This window comes from Diuraphis noxia, unplaced genomic scaffold, assembly GCF_037042655.1.
Source record: "Diuraphis noxia isolate RWA-SAM2 unplaced genomic scaffold, SU_Dnox_SAM2 contig0001, whole genome shotgun sequence".
Lineage (NCBI taxonomy): Eukaryota > Metazoa > Arthropoda > Insecta > Hemiptera > Aphididae > Diuraphis > Diuraphis noxia.
Genome location: NW_028301711.1, coordinates 15689413 through 15709115, shown reverse-complemented (window position 1 = coordinate 15709115; position 19703 = coordinate 15689413). Strand labels below are relative to the sequence as shown.

Here is a 19703-nt window from a genome sequence, read left to right as displayed (position 1 = left end):
TTTCAAATGGACGCGTATGCTAAGCGTCTTATTTTCCTAATGATAAAAATGTTTTTAAAACGTATTTGTTTCGTATAAGGCAGTGTTTCCCAAACATTTTATCTTTACCGCCCACTTCCAAAAAAAAAAATCCGACAGACGCCCCCCTTAAAAAAAATATTGTTAAAAAAGTATGCAATGAAAAATTAAATTTATTGTTTATAAATATATATATAATGTATAGGTACAAATCAAAAAAAATATCTTAATGAGATGGATGTGGTTGGTGTTTTGCTAGAAGTTCGTTGATATTAGGTTCGATTTTCGTAAGCAGCATTCTTAAGTCCCCACGATTAGTTATTTGTAACCGTTGTCTTTTTTTAGTGAGTAGATTGGTTACTGCACTAAATCCACGTTCAACCAAGTAAGATGATGGAAATGCGATCAGAAATTTTTGTACAACAGCCCACAATCCAGGATAAAGTATAGGTATCTGCTTTTGTAGCCAGAATACTTGGTAACCTTCCTTGAACTTTAATTTTAATTCCTCATTTGTAGTTACTTCTATCAATTCTTCTTCTAATTTTGCAGAATCTATGGTTTCTGTATTTGAAAATGGATCTAAAACCCATTTGGGTATGTTCATTTTAAGAATATCCTCAAATCGTTTGTTGAAATCGGAATGTAGTGCTTCCAGGTGTTGACAATATGTCATTAAATCTTCATCATTTTTTTGTGCCATTGATAGATTTGGAAACTGTATAAATTCTTTTCGTCCTAAATTTCTTTTGTACATAAGAAGTTTTATTATTTTATTATTATTATAATAAGGTCGGCATTCGCAAGTGTACTAAATACAAAAATAATTCAGATAATTTAGATCACGTACCTACGTTGTTTCTGTTATCGCAATAACGACAGATTATCGACAAATGTCGACAGACGACGAACGATTAATCTAAAAATACAAAATACACAATTCAGATAATTTGGATCACGTACGGTGTTTCTGTTATTACGATAACGACAGATGAAACTATCACCGCCCCCTTTTTGTAATGAAATGCCCCCCAATTAAGCTTGTAACTTCCATTGCCCCCCTGGATAGGTCTAGCGCCCCCAAGGGGGCGATATCGCCCACTTTGGGAAACACTGGTATAAGGTATAATATGATTCTCAAATACGGTTAGGTACGATTGTACCAATGGCTTAAATTTTTGTGAATATATTTTCTTTAATATTTTATTATGAGAATTTATCATTCGAATTAGAAAATCTGTTTATTAGTGGAAGTAGAGAGCTATTCACTAAAGTCACGAATCACAAGTAAAATAGTCAATAAAAATATTCAAAATTATAACCTATTATCAACGATATTCGGTTGATGATAAATTTATTCGTTAGATTAATCTTTATTCGATGGAAATAGTACCGAATAACTATTCCATGATTTATCTGTCAAATAAATACTATCTGGACATTGAAAAACCGAAAATTATCAATTTGTTCTTATCTGTCAGACAACTCCAGTTAGGTATCTGGCGGATAAATGTGATTATTTATAAAAGTACAGATAATTTAAATCGAATAATGAATAAATTCTATGTTCTATTAAATAAGTTGTATATTCGAATTATGAAGATTGCGGTTTGTTAGGTACCCATTTAGTGGACAAATGATATCACCCAAAACCTTGCTCGTTTTTTACAAAACAAATACAATTATAAATTGTAATAATATAATACACTTTATTCTTAATTTTAAAATGTTTTCATAATAGTATAAGTAATCAATGTGCAAAATATATTATTGATTATAAAATGCAAAATAGGACTATCTTAGTTCATGCTGTCCACAGAATTATATGTATAATTTATTAAAATAACTGACATAATCGATGTCTGTGATTGAAATATAGAAGTATAAAAAAGGTGGGAAATTATATGTCTGGGGGCCTTGGTCCCTACTCCCCCCTGGATCCATGATTATGAATTACTATAATTAAATCAATAATTTGGTGTCACAACACTGTTGCGTGTAACACCATACGCATACTAATTTTAAATATTACTGTAGGTAGTATCAAGCATACACAAGTTGAAAAGTTTAACTAATAAGCACAAATATATTGTGATAGCTAAATAGTGATTAATAATTAGTGTAAATGTTTATAATCAGTAGCGTAATAGGTTAAGGGGGGAATGGGTGCTCAAATCTCACACAATTTTTTTTTCAAATTAAAATAAGTAGGTATATACTTTTATGGATGGTATCCGTATTTCTTCAATTCTAACGTAGTATGTTATATATATATATAAATCATAAGTAATAATATACATACTTTAACATTAACCATTTATTTAAATACATATATTTAATATATTAACTCTTTATCTCTCGGTTTTTTCAAAAATTTTTAATATGTCTTCATTATTACAATAAGTAATAAGAATATCCCTTTCCATATTCAAAATACTTATATTTCTGAACCTATCTTTATTCATTTAAGTATGCAACCATGTTTTTAAGCGTCACATAGTAGAAAATGATTTCTCACAGATCGCTGTATTTACTGGAAGAGTAATAGAAACATCTTACCAACATTTAGAAATACTTTAACATCAACTAATGTCAAATGCTGTTTTATTTTCTTTAAACTGAAGTTTTCACCCAAAATGTTTTTTAAAACAGACATTTCAGACATCAGTGACTGGTCACAAATTCCAAATAAAGCCTTAATAAATATTTAACATTAATTAAGAGCTTGAAAATTAATATGTATTTTATAAGTACCTTGTGATGATCATTAATATTATATGTAATTAAAATTAACAATTGAGACTGGCAGGTATGTTATAAGTGAAAACATTTAAATTGGCCTTATTTATGGAATCAGGGGAACCTTAAAATACCAGTTAATATGACAGGATGACACCCATCAAGTGTACAATAAATTGTGAATATTATTTTTTGATACATAGTTAATAACTACTAAAATTAAACATTATAATAAAAATAAAAATAAATAAAATTGATAGATGGTATAAAACAGGATTTAGAGAAACTAGGGATTTCAAATCGGGAAGAAAAGGTGCAAAATCGGGAAGAGTGGAGGAAGTTATCAGTGGCGGCAAAAACTCTTGAAGAGTTGTGATGCCAATGAGAAAAAAAAAATTGCACATATTGTTTCAGTAACATGAATTACATTTATTATTATTATTCATTTTTTATGAGTTAAAACTTAAAACATTATTCTAGATAAATCTCAAAAATTAAAATTAAATTTTAAACTTAATAAAGATAGTTACAAATATTTTTAATTGATTTGGCATTTTTAGCCATATCTCGACTCATGGATATTCAATTTAACCAAAATATTAAACTCAAAATAATTTACAATCAAATTTTGAAAAAATTCAGTTTATCAAATATGAATTATACAAAACATAAGGTAAATTTGAGTGTTTTTTAGAGAATTATAATAAAGTTTATGATATAAAATGGTGTACTTAAATAATGTAATGTAAGTTTAACTCATATAAGATTAGTAACTCAAAGTTAAAAAAACAAAAAATGTTATTTTTCTTTAGTATGTTTAAAACGATAATGAATTAGGATCTTGTAATAAAGAATCCAAATTGAAATCATTGAAATCGTTTTGATTGTCCTGCTGATTTCCAATAACTTCATCAAAGTCCAAATCATTTAAATCATCCATCTTCGGATCAGCTATAAATAATAATAAGTATTAATATTAAAATGCCTGATTAATAAAACAATATAAACAATATAATACATTTAATGTATCATAAAACTTGTATGGAGAGGAATAAATGGAATAATAAGGGTAAAAAACTACAAAAGATAATAATTGGGTAGAGTTATAAATTATTAATATAATTCTTTAGTCGATGTAAAAAAATTAAAAATAATAAACTCTAATATACTTTATTAAAAGTAAAAACAATTATCTCTCTATGCAAAATTAAATTTTTGTTGTTCCAAGAGTTAAATAAATAAAATAATGGATTTCAAATATGTTTTCCCTAATTAATAAATGTAGTATTTTTAAACATATTAGTTACTACATTCATAAATAAAATTGTTAAAATTGTGTTTGTAGTTTCAGATTACCAGATTGGTAGAACAACATCAAAGGTTTGTCCACTATTTAATTGTGCTAGATAAATAAAAACTAGATCTGCTAGATTATAAATGACTAAGTATGCCAATAAACTTTGACCAAAATTTTAAAATTGATTTTAATTATACATAAAATATGAATTCAAATTCCATTTGGTTTAAATAAAAAAATAAAATAAATTTAATTACATTGTGTTGGAGTATTATCGTTAGGACCGACAGCTTCAGTCTCTCTGGCCGCAATCAAAAATTCCGCAGCTGTTATTTTAGTGTTTTTCTTCAATACTTTTCCTGTGTTAGCCTATGAAAAAATTCATTGAAAAAATAACTAATAAACTGATTAGTTAATAATTTACGATAATTTACCAAATCAGTTTTGAGCCTGTAATTTGTTTGTAAAAAACTTGAACCATCTCGAGGAATTCTCAATCCACTAGCCGGCTTTATTGGAGGCAGAGGTTTTTTGTTTAATTCAGAACTCACTTTGATTAGTTCCTTTATGAAACAATTCAAAATAAAGTTTTATTTATACTTTAAATTTTAACTCGGTATTTCTTAACTTTATTGAGCATATACCCTATTTTAACTACCAACAATCTAAACATGATGCTTTGATCAGAGTTGTGCCAAAGACAATTAATATATTATTGTCCTTCAACACCAATGATGATAAGCATGTCACTGGCTATAAAAGTATCTAAAAACGATTATTTTACAGTTTCAGTCATAGTTGTATTTAAAAAAGTAATATAACAGAAAATGTTATTCAACATATCTAATTAATTTTTTGGTATCATAAATAATATACCCAGTCTTTAAATTAATACATATAAGTAAATGTTTAACTAGTATTAAGAGATAGTAATAACTGAAGTAATTTTAAAGAATTTCAAATACATAGTTGATACCACAAGAATATAAAAAATATCACGAAATTCAATAACAAATTTATCTTTCAATTAAATTAGATACTTATGAGGATACTTGATTTACAATAATAACTGCATTGAAATTAAATATAATTTTTAAACACTAAAGCAATTTCAACAAATTTAATATAATGAAACTATATGTAATATGACTATTGAAAATGTTTAAATGTTTGTAATTTAATATAATAATCAAGGCTCGGAACTTTATGCGCTAAAAATTACTCAAATATGCGCATACATATGCGTTAAAATCATCAAAATATGCGGTATAATATGCAGTAAAAAAATGGAAAATATGGAAAAATATGCAATTTATTGAACAAAATACATTTTACATGCAAAATTGTAAACGTAATTGTTCACAAATTACCTACGATTTACAATATATATTTCATATCATGGTACAAAATATTAATGCAGTGGTAAATGTTGATAAAAATAAATACAGGCCGGTCGGCAGTCACTATTACCTACGAGTTCTCAGTAGTATAGAGATAATATTATTGTTGAGTGCTTGGGAGCAATACAGTAATAGCCGTTGATGAATTAATTTATTTTGTCAAATTATATTAAATTTAGAATTTCGGTTGTCATATATCTAATATTTTTTTGTTTAGCTATAAATTTCTAAAAAAAAAAAAATTGTTTTCGTTAAATCTATGAAATATACATAAAAATGTTCTTAAACCTAAAATATGCGTATTCGTACAATAAATAACGAAATATGCAAAATTATGCAACAATAAATTTTGTATTTAAATTATACGTACAATGAATCGAATTTGCATCGAATCAGAATTTCAATATGCACTTTCTAGACAAATATGCAAATGCCTAAAGTTCCGAGCCTTGATAATAATTATCATATTTTCTAGTAAAAAATATAATTAAATCTATTTTTGTCTAATTTGAATTATTTTTTCCTTATATTATATTTAAAAGTAGTCTTGTTTACAAAATGAGTTGTAAATATTTATTTAAAAGTGTAATATGATTAAGTTAAGTAAGAGTAATTAGAAAATCAAATAAATTACATATATTTAATCCATTAACTATACACAATACATTTAAAATTATATTATTGTATGCACTGTGTCCTCATGTCCAGTGGATAATATAGTTTAGTCTATAACCCATCTATTTTATTCAATTATTTTATGACATACAAACTTTGAAATATAAATCAGATTTATTTGGAATTTTATGTATTTCAAAAATCTAAAAAGAATCTAATATTTTCTTCGATATATTTATTTCCTTTAATACACAATAAAAAATTACATGACTTTTGGTAAGTATAAACATCTAATAGGTGTTAATTAAAAACTATCCATTTAAAAATGTGTTTAGTATTGAATTTAATTTAATTTTCCAAATTCTAAGTACTTAGTATAAAACTAATTTTGATTTTTGAAATTTATATAAATTACTATCGAAAATATTTTATTTATACTTCAATTTTAATTCTTTAAATAATAATTTTATCCTAAACATTTAGATTTTTTTTATAACTTAATGGTGAAAATAAGATTAAAACAAACTTAATTGTTGAGATCAAATATAACTAACTAAGAAGTAACAAGATAATCTAAAACTTTTAAAAAATAAATAGTTTTAAATAGAATTAATATTTAAAAAGCAGATTATGAAAAGACTACTTTTTTGTTGAATAGAACTATTATTATTGTTAGGAGATTTAACATTTTATCGCCATGTTTTTCAAAACATTATAAAACAAAACAATGTTTGTTATATGAATTTTTTTAAAGTTTACCAGTAAAATAGTCATAAGTTATGCTTATAACACTTCACTATTGATAGGAATTGTTGTCAGACTAGATATCTAAGTTACCTTAGTGAATACAAATATAGGAATAATTAATTATTAACATAATGCTTATTTAAACAACTATAATATAATTTTATCTTTAAATCGCTTAGAACTGCTTAGTATGAATTTAAGAAATTTTTGTCAGTTCGATGATTATAATATTATAATTTAGGAAAAATTAAAGTATCTAGTTACAATTATATTTACCTATCTGATTTGAAATGAGTTGGGATGATAAGTTATTTGATCACATAAAAAATGTTCAAGTACAGAAAATAATCACTAGTAATCATAGAGCCATACATTAATATTGAACATACAATTATGTCAACATATCATAATTAGAACAGTGTAAAGAAACTGACAGTACACTATAATAGCACTTTATAATTTGTACACAATTGTATGATTTTGTGTTGAGTTAAATTAAATTAAATTTAGTCAATTGATTTTCACACAATAGTGATAGTGAATAAAATTGGTTGAGAATTTAGATTTTTCACTCTGGAAAACTATATTTAAGTTATTACCTACTTTTTGTGATTCAATTTCTAAAATACAAGTTAGGATTCTTACGCGTTGACTGCGTACAAACACAAATTGACATTTTGAGGATCAATCAGCTACACATTAATGTAAATAGTTTAAAATATTTATAAATACATCACTTGGACATATGACCATATAGCATCAGTTCCATTATATTACTTTTAGAAAACTGTTGTTTTTACTTTTATAATATGCAGTGAGTAAAAACTGCAAAAATATACGCAGTCAAAGCGTAAAATAAAAAACAAAATAAGTTTTATGAGTGACCTTGGGGAGGGGATATTCTAATTCAGCTTCAAAATAATTTAAAAAATGTTAAGATTAATAATAATATAATATAAAATTACATCACGTGGAGGATGATTACGAAATACACCATCTTGAGACAATTGAATTGCCATTTTCACATCATCAGCATCTATTTTATCCTTATTGGCAAATTTCGAACAAGCCTTAGCTTCTTCTAGAATGTGTGATGTGTATCCTGATAAACAAAATTAGAAATCAAATACTATTTTTCACTGTAGCTTGCGGGTACCTACTGTATTTAAATTCTAGCAAGGGATTTAAAACTTGCTGTTCATATTCATGTATTCCTAAATCCTTCATGATCGACACAATGGTTTCAACATCTTTAGGCCCATGATTTCCTTTAGAAGACGACATTTTACAACACCAAAATGGTTATCTCTATTGTTTTCCGATTCCTGTGAATTAAATAAAAAATTATATCATAAACAATTAAACGACTAATAAAATAACTAAAGATTGATTATTATACACGTATCGATATAATAGTACCTACTAATAAATAACACTCCCGACAAATAAGCGCAAATATCAAGGGTGCAGAAAACAAACGAAACGAAATCCCCAATTAATAAACTGTTACCCACCAATAGGTATTTTATCAGTTTATCACGGGTCGCGGAAAATATGATAGGTAATGAAAATATTTCATGGAAAACTTACAAGGAGTCCGTGTACGGGCCGTGTTATGGAAACGAGAAGTCGTGTTAGTGTCGGTAGTGAACACTTGAGTCTTGAATGCACAATTTTGTCTGGTTCGGGCCCCGGGTAGGTTGCAGTGGGCGTCGAGATTTGAGAGGTTACGATGCGTCGACGCCTGCGCTATTTGCTTATATCTAAACCAAACGTGACGACACCAATAAAACCACCGGTAGCGCTGAATACATTCAATGCCCGGGGAAAGTTATTAACCTTTTTTCTCGATCAGCCGTCCCCCGGCCCTCGCCTACCATGTTGTCCGCAGTTCATTTTATCATCCCCGTCCGCGGGTTCTCAAAATGTTACGGGCGAGGGCGTCGGAGCAGGTGCGTTTTTTTTTTTTTGTACAAAAATATGTACTACAGGAAAAACTCTCACGCCCTGTAAAATGTACGGATTTCGTTCATTTTTTCGCCTCCCGGATCATATTATAGAAATTATTATAAAGAAAAACAGTGACAATAGGCAGCTATTATGGATTAAATGGATACAATTTCTTTGATTAAAAACTAGTTAATTAGCTTTTTATTTTGTTTTAATCGAGGTCAAACATTATCGAACAACTCATTATAACTGCATAATATTATCAGTGGCGTTTTTGCCGGGGAGCAAGGGTATCTATTTGCCTCAGATAATAATAATAAATATGTATTTAATATTATTTATCTAATGGTCACTACACGGGCGTTCTCGCAGGGGAGGGGAATATGGGGATGCACCCACATGACCTTTTTTTTAGATAATAAGATGCATTTTCTTAATTAACTGATTAAGTGATATTTAATATATCAATGAAAATTAAATAAATTAATATGCAATTGATATACAGATAACAGATTACAGACCACAGTAGTTGTAGACTGTAATATATTGTGTAATGTACTAATGTGTAATCTATTATTATATTGATGTACACAAAACCTTTGTCCCACGATATTATAACTATACTACTCTATATGATTTTGTAAATTTATCCTAATATTACTTCATATCATATACTTATATAGGTAGAGGCTGTAATCGTTTAGGTAATTATAAGTTTGGTTATTTACTAAACGATTATAGGTCTATGATAGGTACCTATATCAAGAGACAAAAATTAATAATGGTTTACTTTTGTTGAAAATTAATATTTACACAGAAAATTAAACGAAAAACTATTTAATCAACCAGTAATTTAAAATTATACATTTGTATAAACATGTTTTCAATTTTAAGTATAGGTTCTTATTATTTTGCAAATTAATTCAAAAAATATAAGTAATATTACAATGGATAGTAAGTTTTCAGTAAGGTATTCTTATAAATAAAATACCTTGTACAAAGTTCATTAAACTATACTAGTCACTAAAGAATTAACAAATCAAGTACTTAAGTTTTGTACTATACTATAATATGATACATTATACATATAAAAGTATAATATTTATATGAAATTAATTAAAGTGTTATAAGTGATAACAAAATTTTTAAATAAGTTTAAAAAAATCAACAAATCAATGAAATTTTGTTGGTATTGTACTTCAATAGGTATAAAGTTCAGCATCTGCAGGTGCAAAAGCATATCTTTGCACCTGCTACATAATACCAGGGGGTGCAACTGTGCGTGTGCACCGTCGTGCATCCCCGTAATTACGCCACTGAGTAAGTGAATGTTATAGATAAGTAGATAGGTTCTAATAATATTTAAATATTTTGCTATAGCCAATAAATTTGTATTATTTTTAAACATGTAGATATAGTATAGATACATAAAATATATTAATATAATGTAATGACAAATGAACTAGAATGGACGTAGAATACAATACATAATACATTGGTTTTAATAATATTTAACAGGCAAGGAGTTTGACTTTTTTTTTTTGCTGCGGTTGGTAATTCGAGCTGCAATTCATCCCTCAGCAATAATTTAGACTTCTACCTGGCCAAGAAATAACAATCCATGGCTGGGGTTTCAATAGGGTGGGGGAGGAGGGAATCATATTATTGATCTACTTATTGCAGCTTTAGCGCACGCGCGTATTAGGGTTTCGTGCTACATGTTGACAGTCAATCGATATCACACAGACCTATAATATTTTCAGACACATTTGGAAGGTTGCTTACATATTATTCCTGCAGTTATAGTGTGCAGTGGCGAGGCGAGCTATTTTAACACATGTCACAGGGAGCAAAGATTTTAGTCTAGGTACCCACCCACCCAATATTCTATCAAATACACAAAAAATCGGATTATCTTGTTGCTTATTTATATTATAGTAGAACATAGTTACATCACTACTTCCAGTATAAGATCAATTGTAATACCCACCCACCAAAAATTTGGAGGAGCAGCTGCTCCTCTAGACCCCCTTCACCACGCCACTGATAATAGTGTGTTATTGTTACTCATAAAACATTCAAAATTCACTCCATAAGCACACTCATTTGTATTCCGCTTAAATGCATCACTGCGGCATTTTCTAATATACATTATACTGATGTATTATAATTATGTTAGGAATAGGACCTATAAAATATATAATATATGTCTCAATGAGTCATAAACTTGCAAAAAAATGTCAAATACATAATAATAATATTGTCATTATACATAAATCTCGTGTCTCGATGTTGGATCATATTAAATTAATCTCCAAAACCATATAACCGACCATAATTAACTACATTTGTAAATGTTCATCTTGAGAGGTATAGAATATAGGTAATTGTCATCTCGATACCTAAGTGGCCTTTAATTTTTAGATTTATGATGGAAATTTGTGTTTACAAATGGTTGCAATTATTTGTTTATGATCAAAGCTTTTAGATTATTGTTGTAATGAGAGCTTTTAGTATTTTTTGTCATATTAGTTACTCGGGTAGAAGGATTTAACGCATACATTAAATTGTCACGTTCATGGTTTCGAATAAAAAATTACATCTTAAAACAAATATGAAAGTTGAATTCATGTTTGTAGCTCAGGGGCGTATTTAGCTCATCTTCCTAAGGGGGGGGGGGGTTATAAATTGATTCATTGATGAAAACTATTATTAACAATAATAATTTAAAGAAAAACAAAATAAGCAAGTAGGTATACATGAAACAAATATTAGTCAAATACCAAAAAAAAAGGGCTTCTACAACTGAATAATGACTGACTTCTACTTAATTTTGCAAGCTGAAAAAACCCTTGGGTGTGGTGGGAGGGCTGATACTCCTTGTTCAGAACTCCTCTGTTGTTCACTGCTTATAAACATCAATTTATCAATTTATTTACCTAGATGAGCATAAATATTTTTGGTTGTTTTGGTGCCATGTTATTATTTAAAATAATTTTAATAACATATTTCATAAAAAAGATAAAACCATGATAATATAAATTTAAAATCATGAATAATTGTATTGTTACAATTTTACAAACTAGTTATAACTATCATAGTTATAGTTAACTACATAATAAAAATATCTATTTAAAATGAAAAAAAAACTATATTAAAATCTTATTAAATTTATAATTACATTAAAAAATAATGTAATAATATCTAATTTATAGTATATATATAATACAGTATAGGAAATATAATGTCGAAAAATTATCGAGTTTAAAATAAAAAAAATAGATATTTTATTATATTTTAGTTTTAGTTTGATTAATCGTCAGTAAATAGGTACATAGGACTACATACACAAGTAAATGCCCAGGGGGGCAGTCGTTCTGTCGCCCCCTCCTTGATATACGCCCCTGTTGTAGCTTATATAAATAATCAAAAACTACTGAGCCAATTTGTTGAAAATTCAAGGTTTGAAGTTTCTCAAGAGAGTTGTCAAGAAAATTTAGAGAGTAGTTTGAACCAATTAAATTTGTGTAAAGTGCTATTGCTATATCCGATCCACCGTTGGAAAAAAGTCAATCTCTGACAAATAATTACATAACAAAGCGAGGTATACGTTATGATTATAATATTGAAAAGTATTAACAGTTTTTAACTATTTATTGTTTTTACATTTTTTTTTTATTATTATAAATTTTCAATTGAGATGCACCAATACAAATTCATAATAATAAGAATTAATGAAAGGTGTAAATAAAACATCAAATCAAACAATACAAATTATTAATACATAAGTTTTATGGATATAGCTTACAAAATTTAACAATATATAATAATAATTATAAATATATGGAATTAAACAAGTGCAGTAAACACGTGACAATTTAAATAAATATTTTTTTTATACATATTTGTTTTCTATACATTTAAATATTTATAAAGTACATATTGAGGTTCTAAGTAGTCATAACTAATAACTAATAACAATGAATTTGAGTTATAACATTCTAAACTTAATATCTGTAATAATTAAAAAACAATTAAATATTTAATTTATATTAACCATTAATAGCTTACACCAATAAATGAATATGATAAAAATAACACAATTTAAAAGTTTTCATAAATCATCAAACAATTTAAAAAATCACAAAAAATCTTATAAAAGTACAGAATTTTGTCAATCAGATAAAAGGGCAATTACTAAAAAAGAACACTCTGTAATTCAAAATTACTACAAAAAATTGAAACTGCTTAATACAAATTTAGGTTCAACTTTGAAGTATATTTGTAAGACAGTAACAAGACAAGCGACAGAGACATCCTAAAAATCAATTTTGACTAAACATTAACATTAAATTTTTAATAATAAAATTATGTGATACTATATATTTTTAAATTTATTATTATTTTTTTACTAAGCCAAAAAAGTCTTTATACCAAATTGTTTCATATTAAAGAAATGTTATTTAATGAAAAGTTTATATTTTATTGAATACATTAGATAAATTAATTAATAAATAGTTTTTAAATTAAAAAAATTTCAATTTATGATCCAATCTATTGCTTCCTGTACCAAAACCGGGCTCTAAAGTCGTCAGAACAAGTCAAAAATGCTGTGGAATTTGAAGAATGCACTATTGAACGAATAGGTCCATTATGGCCTACAAAATAATGAACAATAAAAACATTTTAATAAAAAAAATTAACTAATTAATTAAATAAATACAATTCATAAAATGCATTTTCACCTAGTGATAACAGATTCTGTCGAGAAGCGTTCCGAGCATTCCACGCGCACAAAGAAGTAGTGACTTCATCTGGAAACATGACATACTCCTCAGAATGATTAAAAAATGCTTGTGTACGGTGTTTTTGTTTTCCTATTTAAAAATAATGATTATTTATACAGTTTTTATGAAAATTGATACTATTTTACCAGTAGTTCCAGCTCCAGTATATGCAATCAGACATCTACTAGTGGATAACTCCCAAAGTTTCACCATTGAATCTTTGCCTGATGATAAGATGTACTACAAAACGATAAAAGAAAATTTTTTAATACTACTATGTTTATAAAAATAAAATCATTAACATTTTCACCTTTCCATTTCTTGAAAATGTCACAGAACACACTTGACTACCATCATGTGCTTTTTCAAATGTGTTAACACATTTATTAGACACAGCGTCCCACAATTTAATTGAACCATCTCGACTAGATGACACAAAGTACTTGGCACCAAGTTCAAACCTAATACATCATAATAAACAATACATTTACAAATAATTAAATAAGAATAACACGTAAGATAATTGTTTATATACTTTATTGATGTAACAGGACCAGTATGTTGATGACTAGGAATTGAACTAACATAACATTGAACCGTATTTATATCATAGAGCCTTATGACTGGGCTATTGGTTCCCATTACCATATGGTCTCCAAGTGGATGAAAACTTATACATGTTATCGGTTCAACATCCTGTAATGTTGTTGTGTACGGTTAAAATAATTTGAGTACAATAAAATTTAATTTATCATCTTACGTCTATTGTCTTGAAGGCTTTTTTCACAGATGTTTTTGAATAATCAAAAAATTTAATATGACAATCTCGAGAGCCTGAAGCTAAAATTGGCTTGGTAGGGTGGAAATCCAAACACGTCACTTCTTTCAAATGATCATACAAAGTCCGAATTACTGGATGTCCCTGTCCTTCTTGAATGTGAGTACTACCAATATCATGGGTTTTAGCCAGCATTCTTTCAACATCCAATATCTATAAATGGTATTTTAATTATTCATTAAATTGTATATTGTAAAATATAATTACTTTGATTGTTGCATCGCAGCTTCCTGTTGCGATTAATTGACCATCAGGACTAAATGCACCAGCCCTACAGGCTCCTTTATGGGATATTACATAAACAGTTTCATAAAGTGATGGTTCCGGAGCAGTACAAATAACATCAGTCTCAAATTCTAAGTCTAATCAAATAAAGTAAGGAAAATATAATACACAAATGTTTGTCACATATAAAACATTAAACGTACCAATTCCAGATCCAATTAATATTTGTTGAATTGGATTTGAGTTGGATTCTTGTTCAGATTCTGTTTGTCTATCGGTTTCATGTTGTAAACCTATTGTCACTAGACTCATGAGTCGAGCGGATGGACAACAAGGTGGATCAGCATTTACTTGAGCAGATAGGATTGTAGCAATTGTGAAATGACCATCATAAAAAAGTTGACTAAAAAAAAATAAAAATGAGTATGATTAAAAATTCTATGGCTTATAATTTATTTTGATTTACCTTATGATGAGTCTGTATAAATTGTTTCTATTCTTAATACACTTCTCAGGTTTGGCATTATTTACTTCTCTCATCATTTTAAATGTCTATTTGTCTAAATCTCAGAACAGAATTAATTGTATAAAATTTACAATACAAGTTTTTTTTTTTTAGATCATACGACAATGTAACGCATTACGAATATTTTATTGCAAGTTAACAACGTGTAAGTACCTAACAACAGTAACAATGAACTTATTTACCTAATGTTATAGCATAATATTACCATGTTGTAGACAATTATTAATATTTAATGCTCACTTTAAACTTTAAACGGTGAACGGTGACGAATAGGTTGGAATATGATAACATTGATAACACTATCAGTTCAGTATTTCGATTATGTTGTACACGGAGCACATCGGACGGACATCAGTTCCTACCAAGCAGAGGTTCTCAAACTTTTCAGGCCAAGCCACTCATTTTGGTCAACCCCAGATATGAGCCACCCCTCATAAAAAAGTCAATAACTGAATACACGGGTAATAAATACGTCTGGAACTTCTTTCATAAAACAAAATTGAATTTCAAATTATTTTTTGAATAGTTGGGTGCTTATTATTATATCGCTTTATTCTGTGTTGTTTCCTACATTTTTACCAATTAATTTGATTAATATTTCACATCAAAATTTCCGAAAAATGTAAATTCAATTTTCATGTTAGAAAACTGTTTTTAAAGTAATTTAATTATATTTTATCATATGTAAATACCTAGGTATACCTATAACCGATACGTATTTACTAGGCACCTATCTATATTTTAATTTACTTTTTTGTAATTATTACATTTCTGGTTTATTCGTAACCTTTTTTTTTATGTATACCTATTTAAGATCATATTGTTGCTAATATGTATATTTCTTCATTATATACCTAACCTAGCTATAAGAATTACTTTCTAATAATAATAACATAGCATAGGTAGTAGTTATGTGCTTGCTATTAAAATGTCCATATACGGTACTAAATTTATCTGGCTGTAGTTTAGCTTACTAATATTAATACAATAAGACTGGAATATATATTTTCAATTAAAATTTTTATTATGTGTATAAATCTATAAATTTATTTTATAAGTTTCAATTTCAAATATAACCACAAATATCGATTTTTAATTACTACTAAATATTTTATACAAAATTGCTGTGTCGTGTTATTTGATGGTGGTATATAAACTGTAAACTAACTATAAAATAATAAATGTCATACGCGTCATAAGAGAAAATTTATTTAGTCGCCAGCAATTTAATTATGATATACATCAATTACGTGAACCATTTGTGCATGATTTAAAATTGTTATTCATAGTTAAATTATCCAAATCGCCCAGGCTTAAAATTAAAATGTCTATAAAAAATGTTTAAATATTTTTCTGTATATTTCTATTAAAAAATTAACAACTTATGAAAAACCTTTTTTAAATTTTTGATATGTATAATATACACATTTTACACTTATTTTTTTATAATAATTTTTTTTTTAATTTAAGCTCTAAATACCTATTTTTTAAATTAAAGTCGTGGTTATAGATCTTTAATGTTTATCGAGTGCTTTTATATATAATTTATAACAACTTACAAGAAACCTTGAATTTAATTTTCAGGTATTTCGGTCCAACGAAAAAATGTAATAAAATATAATAATTGTTATATAAAATTGTAATTTATAGAAAAAAATTTAATTTCAAACATCTCTAAATGTCTAAATAACTCAAAACTTTTTTAAATAATCATGTACCTATATAAAACGATATATAGTACCTATAGGATTATTAGTTTTTTAAATCAACAATTAAAATAATCGTTGTATGAGAACTAGTTAATTTATACAGTCGAATATCCAATCTATAACTTCAAACACTTAAAAAAATTATTTGACTTTAGGAAACTTATTTTTTTTTTGGCGAGCATTGAAAAGCATGAGAGGATGCTAGCCAGTCCAAAATTTAAAAAAAAAAATGATTATTCAACTCCATTTTACCTCAATGAATCCCACGATTCTTGAACATATTATACAATTTTAATTGCTTATAATTTATTATGCCTGTTAATTGGATTATAAAAGTCGCTGAAAACGACGCTTAGTAGTTAGGGGTTTGTTATTTACTCTGTTGTTTCATTTCACGTTGTAGGAACGTAGCAGGGAAATTGTAGAAACTATGACCGATCAGAACACATTATGACGTAACAGAAGCGTAGATAATACAATAATGGATAGGCTGTGCAACCTATCACCCTGGAATTTTAGGTTATGTCATTAATTTATATCTCATATACCTGCTATAGAATCCAATGGGTCACATCGAGTAATATATATATATATATATATATATAGATATAGATAGTATATAATTTGTAGTAAATCCAAAACTTACTATAACTATTTTATGAATTTCAAGGTATTATAGACAATATACAGGGTGTCCCAAAGAGATCTGACATTCTGACAAATGAAATAACTTTTGTACTAATCAATATTTTTTTTAAATGTCATTTAAATATAATCCCTAGACACTTGAGCTACATTTTTAGAATACATTTTTTATTTTTTATTTTTTAATACTGAACATAAAAAACTTAAAAATTGATAAAAAAAATTTTCGAAATATTCATTATAGCCAATTTGTAAATCTGATTTTTAGAAAAATTTATATGATAAAAACACTTATTTAAGTCAAATGGCTGATTTTTTACAATTTTTTTAAATATCAATATTTTCGTTAAGTAAATTACGATCTAGTTTATGTTAGAAACATTTAAATTTCAAATAACATAAAGTTTTTTAAAAATATTTTATAGGAAATTTTTTAAATAGGTGCATGTTAAAATATAATTATTTTTTATATTGCATTTATTTTAATAATATGTGATTATAAACTATAAATTACTATAATTTACTTAACGAAAATATTGATATTTAAAAAAATTGTAAAAAATCAGCCATTTGACTTAAATAAGTGTTTTTACCATATAAATTTTTCTAAAAATCAGATTTACAAATTGGCTATATTTAATATTTCGAAAAAAATTTTATCAATTTTTAAGTTTTTTATTTTCAGTATTAAAAAATAAAAATAAAAAGCGAGTAAGTCGTGGATGTCGCTCTGCTGTATAGTAGCTAGGTTACAAGTGGGTTTCTGTAATGGATGGAATTAAATTTGAATCCAATGATATTATTATATCATATTGTATACGAAAAACGATTCTGAACGAAGACAGTTTATCTGTCTAGGATATATTATAGATTATTAAAAATTTTCAAATCTTAGATTTAAAAAGAAAAATTTTTATGAATTTCTAGTTTAAAATAATTTGTGAATTTTCGTGATTTTTACTTATGTTGTCAAAATTCAAACTTTGAACGCTTGTAAAAAAAAATTGTGCCAATATATTTCTTTTATTTTTCACCTGCTATTGTAAAAATATGTTAGGAGCCTTATATTAAATTTTCAAATCTTAGATATAAAAGGAAATTTTTTTATGAATTTCTAGCATAAAATAATTTACGAATTTTCATGATTTTTACATATGTTGTCAAAATTCAAAATTTGAAAGCTCGTAAATAAAAATTGTGACTATATTTTTATTTTATTTTTCACCTGCTATTGTAAAAATGTGTTAGAAGCCTTAAAATGAGTTTTATATAAAAAGGTTGTAAATACATATTATTATTTTGATACGTACTATGTATAATTTAGATTTGACTGATTTGGAACTATGTGTGTAGCACGAAAATTTGAATACTTTAGGGACTGGTGGCATATACGCATATATAGTCCTATAAGTTAATACTTATTTTTATTTATTACTGCTATAACCAAAAGAACCGGTAAGAATCATGTAAAGAAAATGCCAATCTTAATAACTGGTAAAATTTTCAAGTATCTAGGACTCATACTTTTTGAATAATAACAAATATTTAAAGTCGTTTCAGGATAAATCGTTATCGTTACGCTATTTCGTAAAAATTTAAAATTCAAACGCAATTAAAATTTTTCCTATAATGACGCTTCGAGTTTTCTCTATAGCTACTTGAAGTAAAACTTATGGAAAACTTAGTGATGTATTCTTAATCTTTAGTTATAAACACAAAAAATTTTATGATTTTTCAGCTACAAAATTACTTGCAAATTTTCACATTTTCGACAGATTTTATAAATATTTGAACTATAAACGCTTATAAAAAAAATTGTGCCTATGTATTCTTATAATTTTTTAATCACTTTAAGAATAACTTATGAGGAACTTTGTATTAAATTTTCAAGTATTTTGATAGGGCCAAAAAAATTTTATCGACACTTCAAAAAAAAATTTTCAGACAAATTGAAAATTTCAGTCGTCAATAAAATTAAATCATGTAAAGAAAATACCAATCCTAATAACTGGTAAAATTTTCAAGTATCTAGGATTTATACTTTTTGAATAATAACAAATATTTAAAATCGTTTCAGGATAAATCGTTATCGTTACGCTATTATTTCGTAAAAATTTAAAATTCAAACGCACTTAAAATTTTTTCTATAATGATACTTCGAGTTTTCTCTATAGCCTACTTGAAGGAAAACTTATGGAGAACTTAGT

General features: G+C 26.6%; 3 protein-coding genes across 4 annotated transcripts; all 3 read right to left on the bottom strand.

Annotated features, from left to right (window-relative positions):
- Window positions 1–171: 171 nt before the first annotated feature.
- LOC149059924 (protein ZBED8L-like) lies at window positions 172–1055 on the bottom strand. The gene is made up of 2 exons (XM_089216341.1): window positions 869–1055; window positions 172–764 (listed from the first exon to the last, which is right to left on the bottom strand). Exon 2 carries the CDS (start codon window positions 719–721, stop codon window positions 245–247), a length of 477 nt encoding a protein of 158 aa, XP_089072467.1. The 5' UTR covers window positions 722–764; window positions 869–1055; the 3' UTR covers window positions 172–244.
- A 2254-nt stretch (window positions 1056–3309) lies between these two features.
- On the bottom strand, window positions 3310–8624 carry LOC107167535 (uncharacterized). 2 transcript variants are annotated; one of them, XM_015516631.2, is made up of 6 exons: window positions 8240–8368; window positions 7977–8141; window positions 7782–7918; window positions 4489–4617; window positions 4312–4423; window positions 3310–3708 (listed from the first exon to the last, which is right to left on the bottom strand). In XM_015516631.2, exons 2-6 carry the CDS (start codon window positions 8098–8100, stop codon window positions 3575–3577), a joined length of 636 nt encoding a protein of 211 aa, XP_015372117.2. In that variant the 5' UTR covers window positions 8101–8141; window positions 8240–8368; the 3' UTR covers window positions 3310–3574. The 2 variants fall into 2 exon arrangements, with proteins under 2 accessions (XP_015372117.2, XP_015372116.2); XM_015516630.2 differs by lacking the exon at window positions 8240–8368 and adding an exon at window positions 8407–8624 and having other exon boundaries at window positions 3311–3708.
- Window positions 8625–12929: 4305 nt separating this feature from the next.
- On the bottom strand, window positions 12930–15383 carry LOC107167533 (cleavage stimulation factor subunit 1-like). Its single transcript, XM_089217005.1, has 9 exons — window positions 15083–15383; window positions 14820–15019; window positions 14599–14753; window positions 14314–14544; window positions 14089–14249; window positions 13864–14014; window positions 13700–13793; window positions 13512–13643; window positions 12930–13424 (listed from the first exon to the last, which is right to left on the bottom strand). Exons 1-9 carry the CDS (start codon window positions 15157–15159, stop codon window positions 13321–13323), a joined length of 1305 nt encoding a protein of 434 aa, XP_089073131.1. The 5' UTR covers window positions 15160–15383; the 3' UTR covers window positions 12930–13320.
- Between the last annotated feature and the right edge of the window lie 4320 nt (window positions 15384–19703).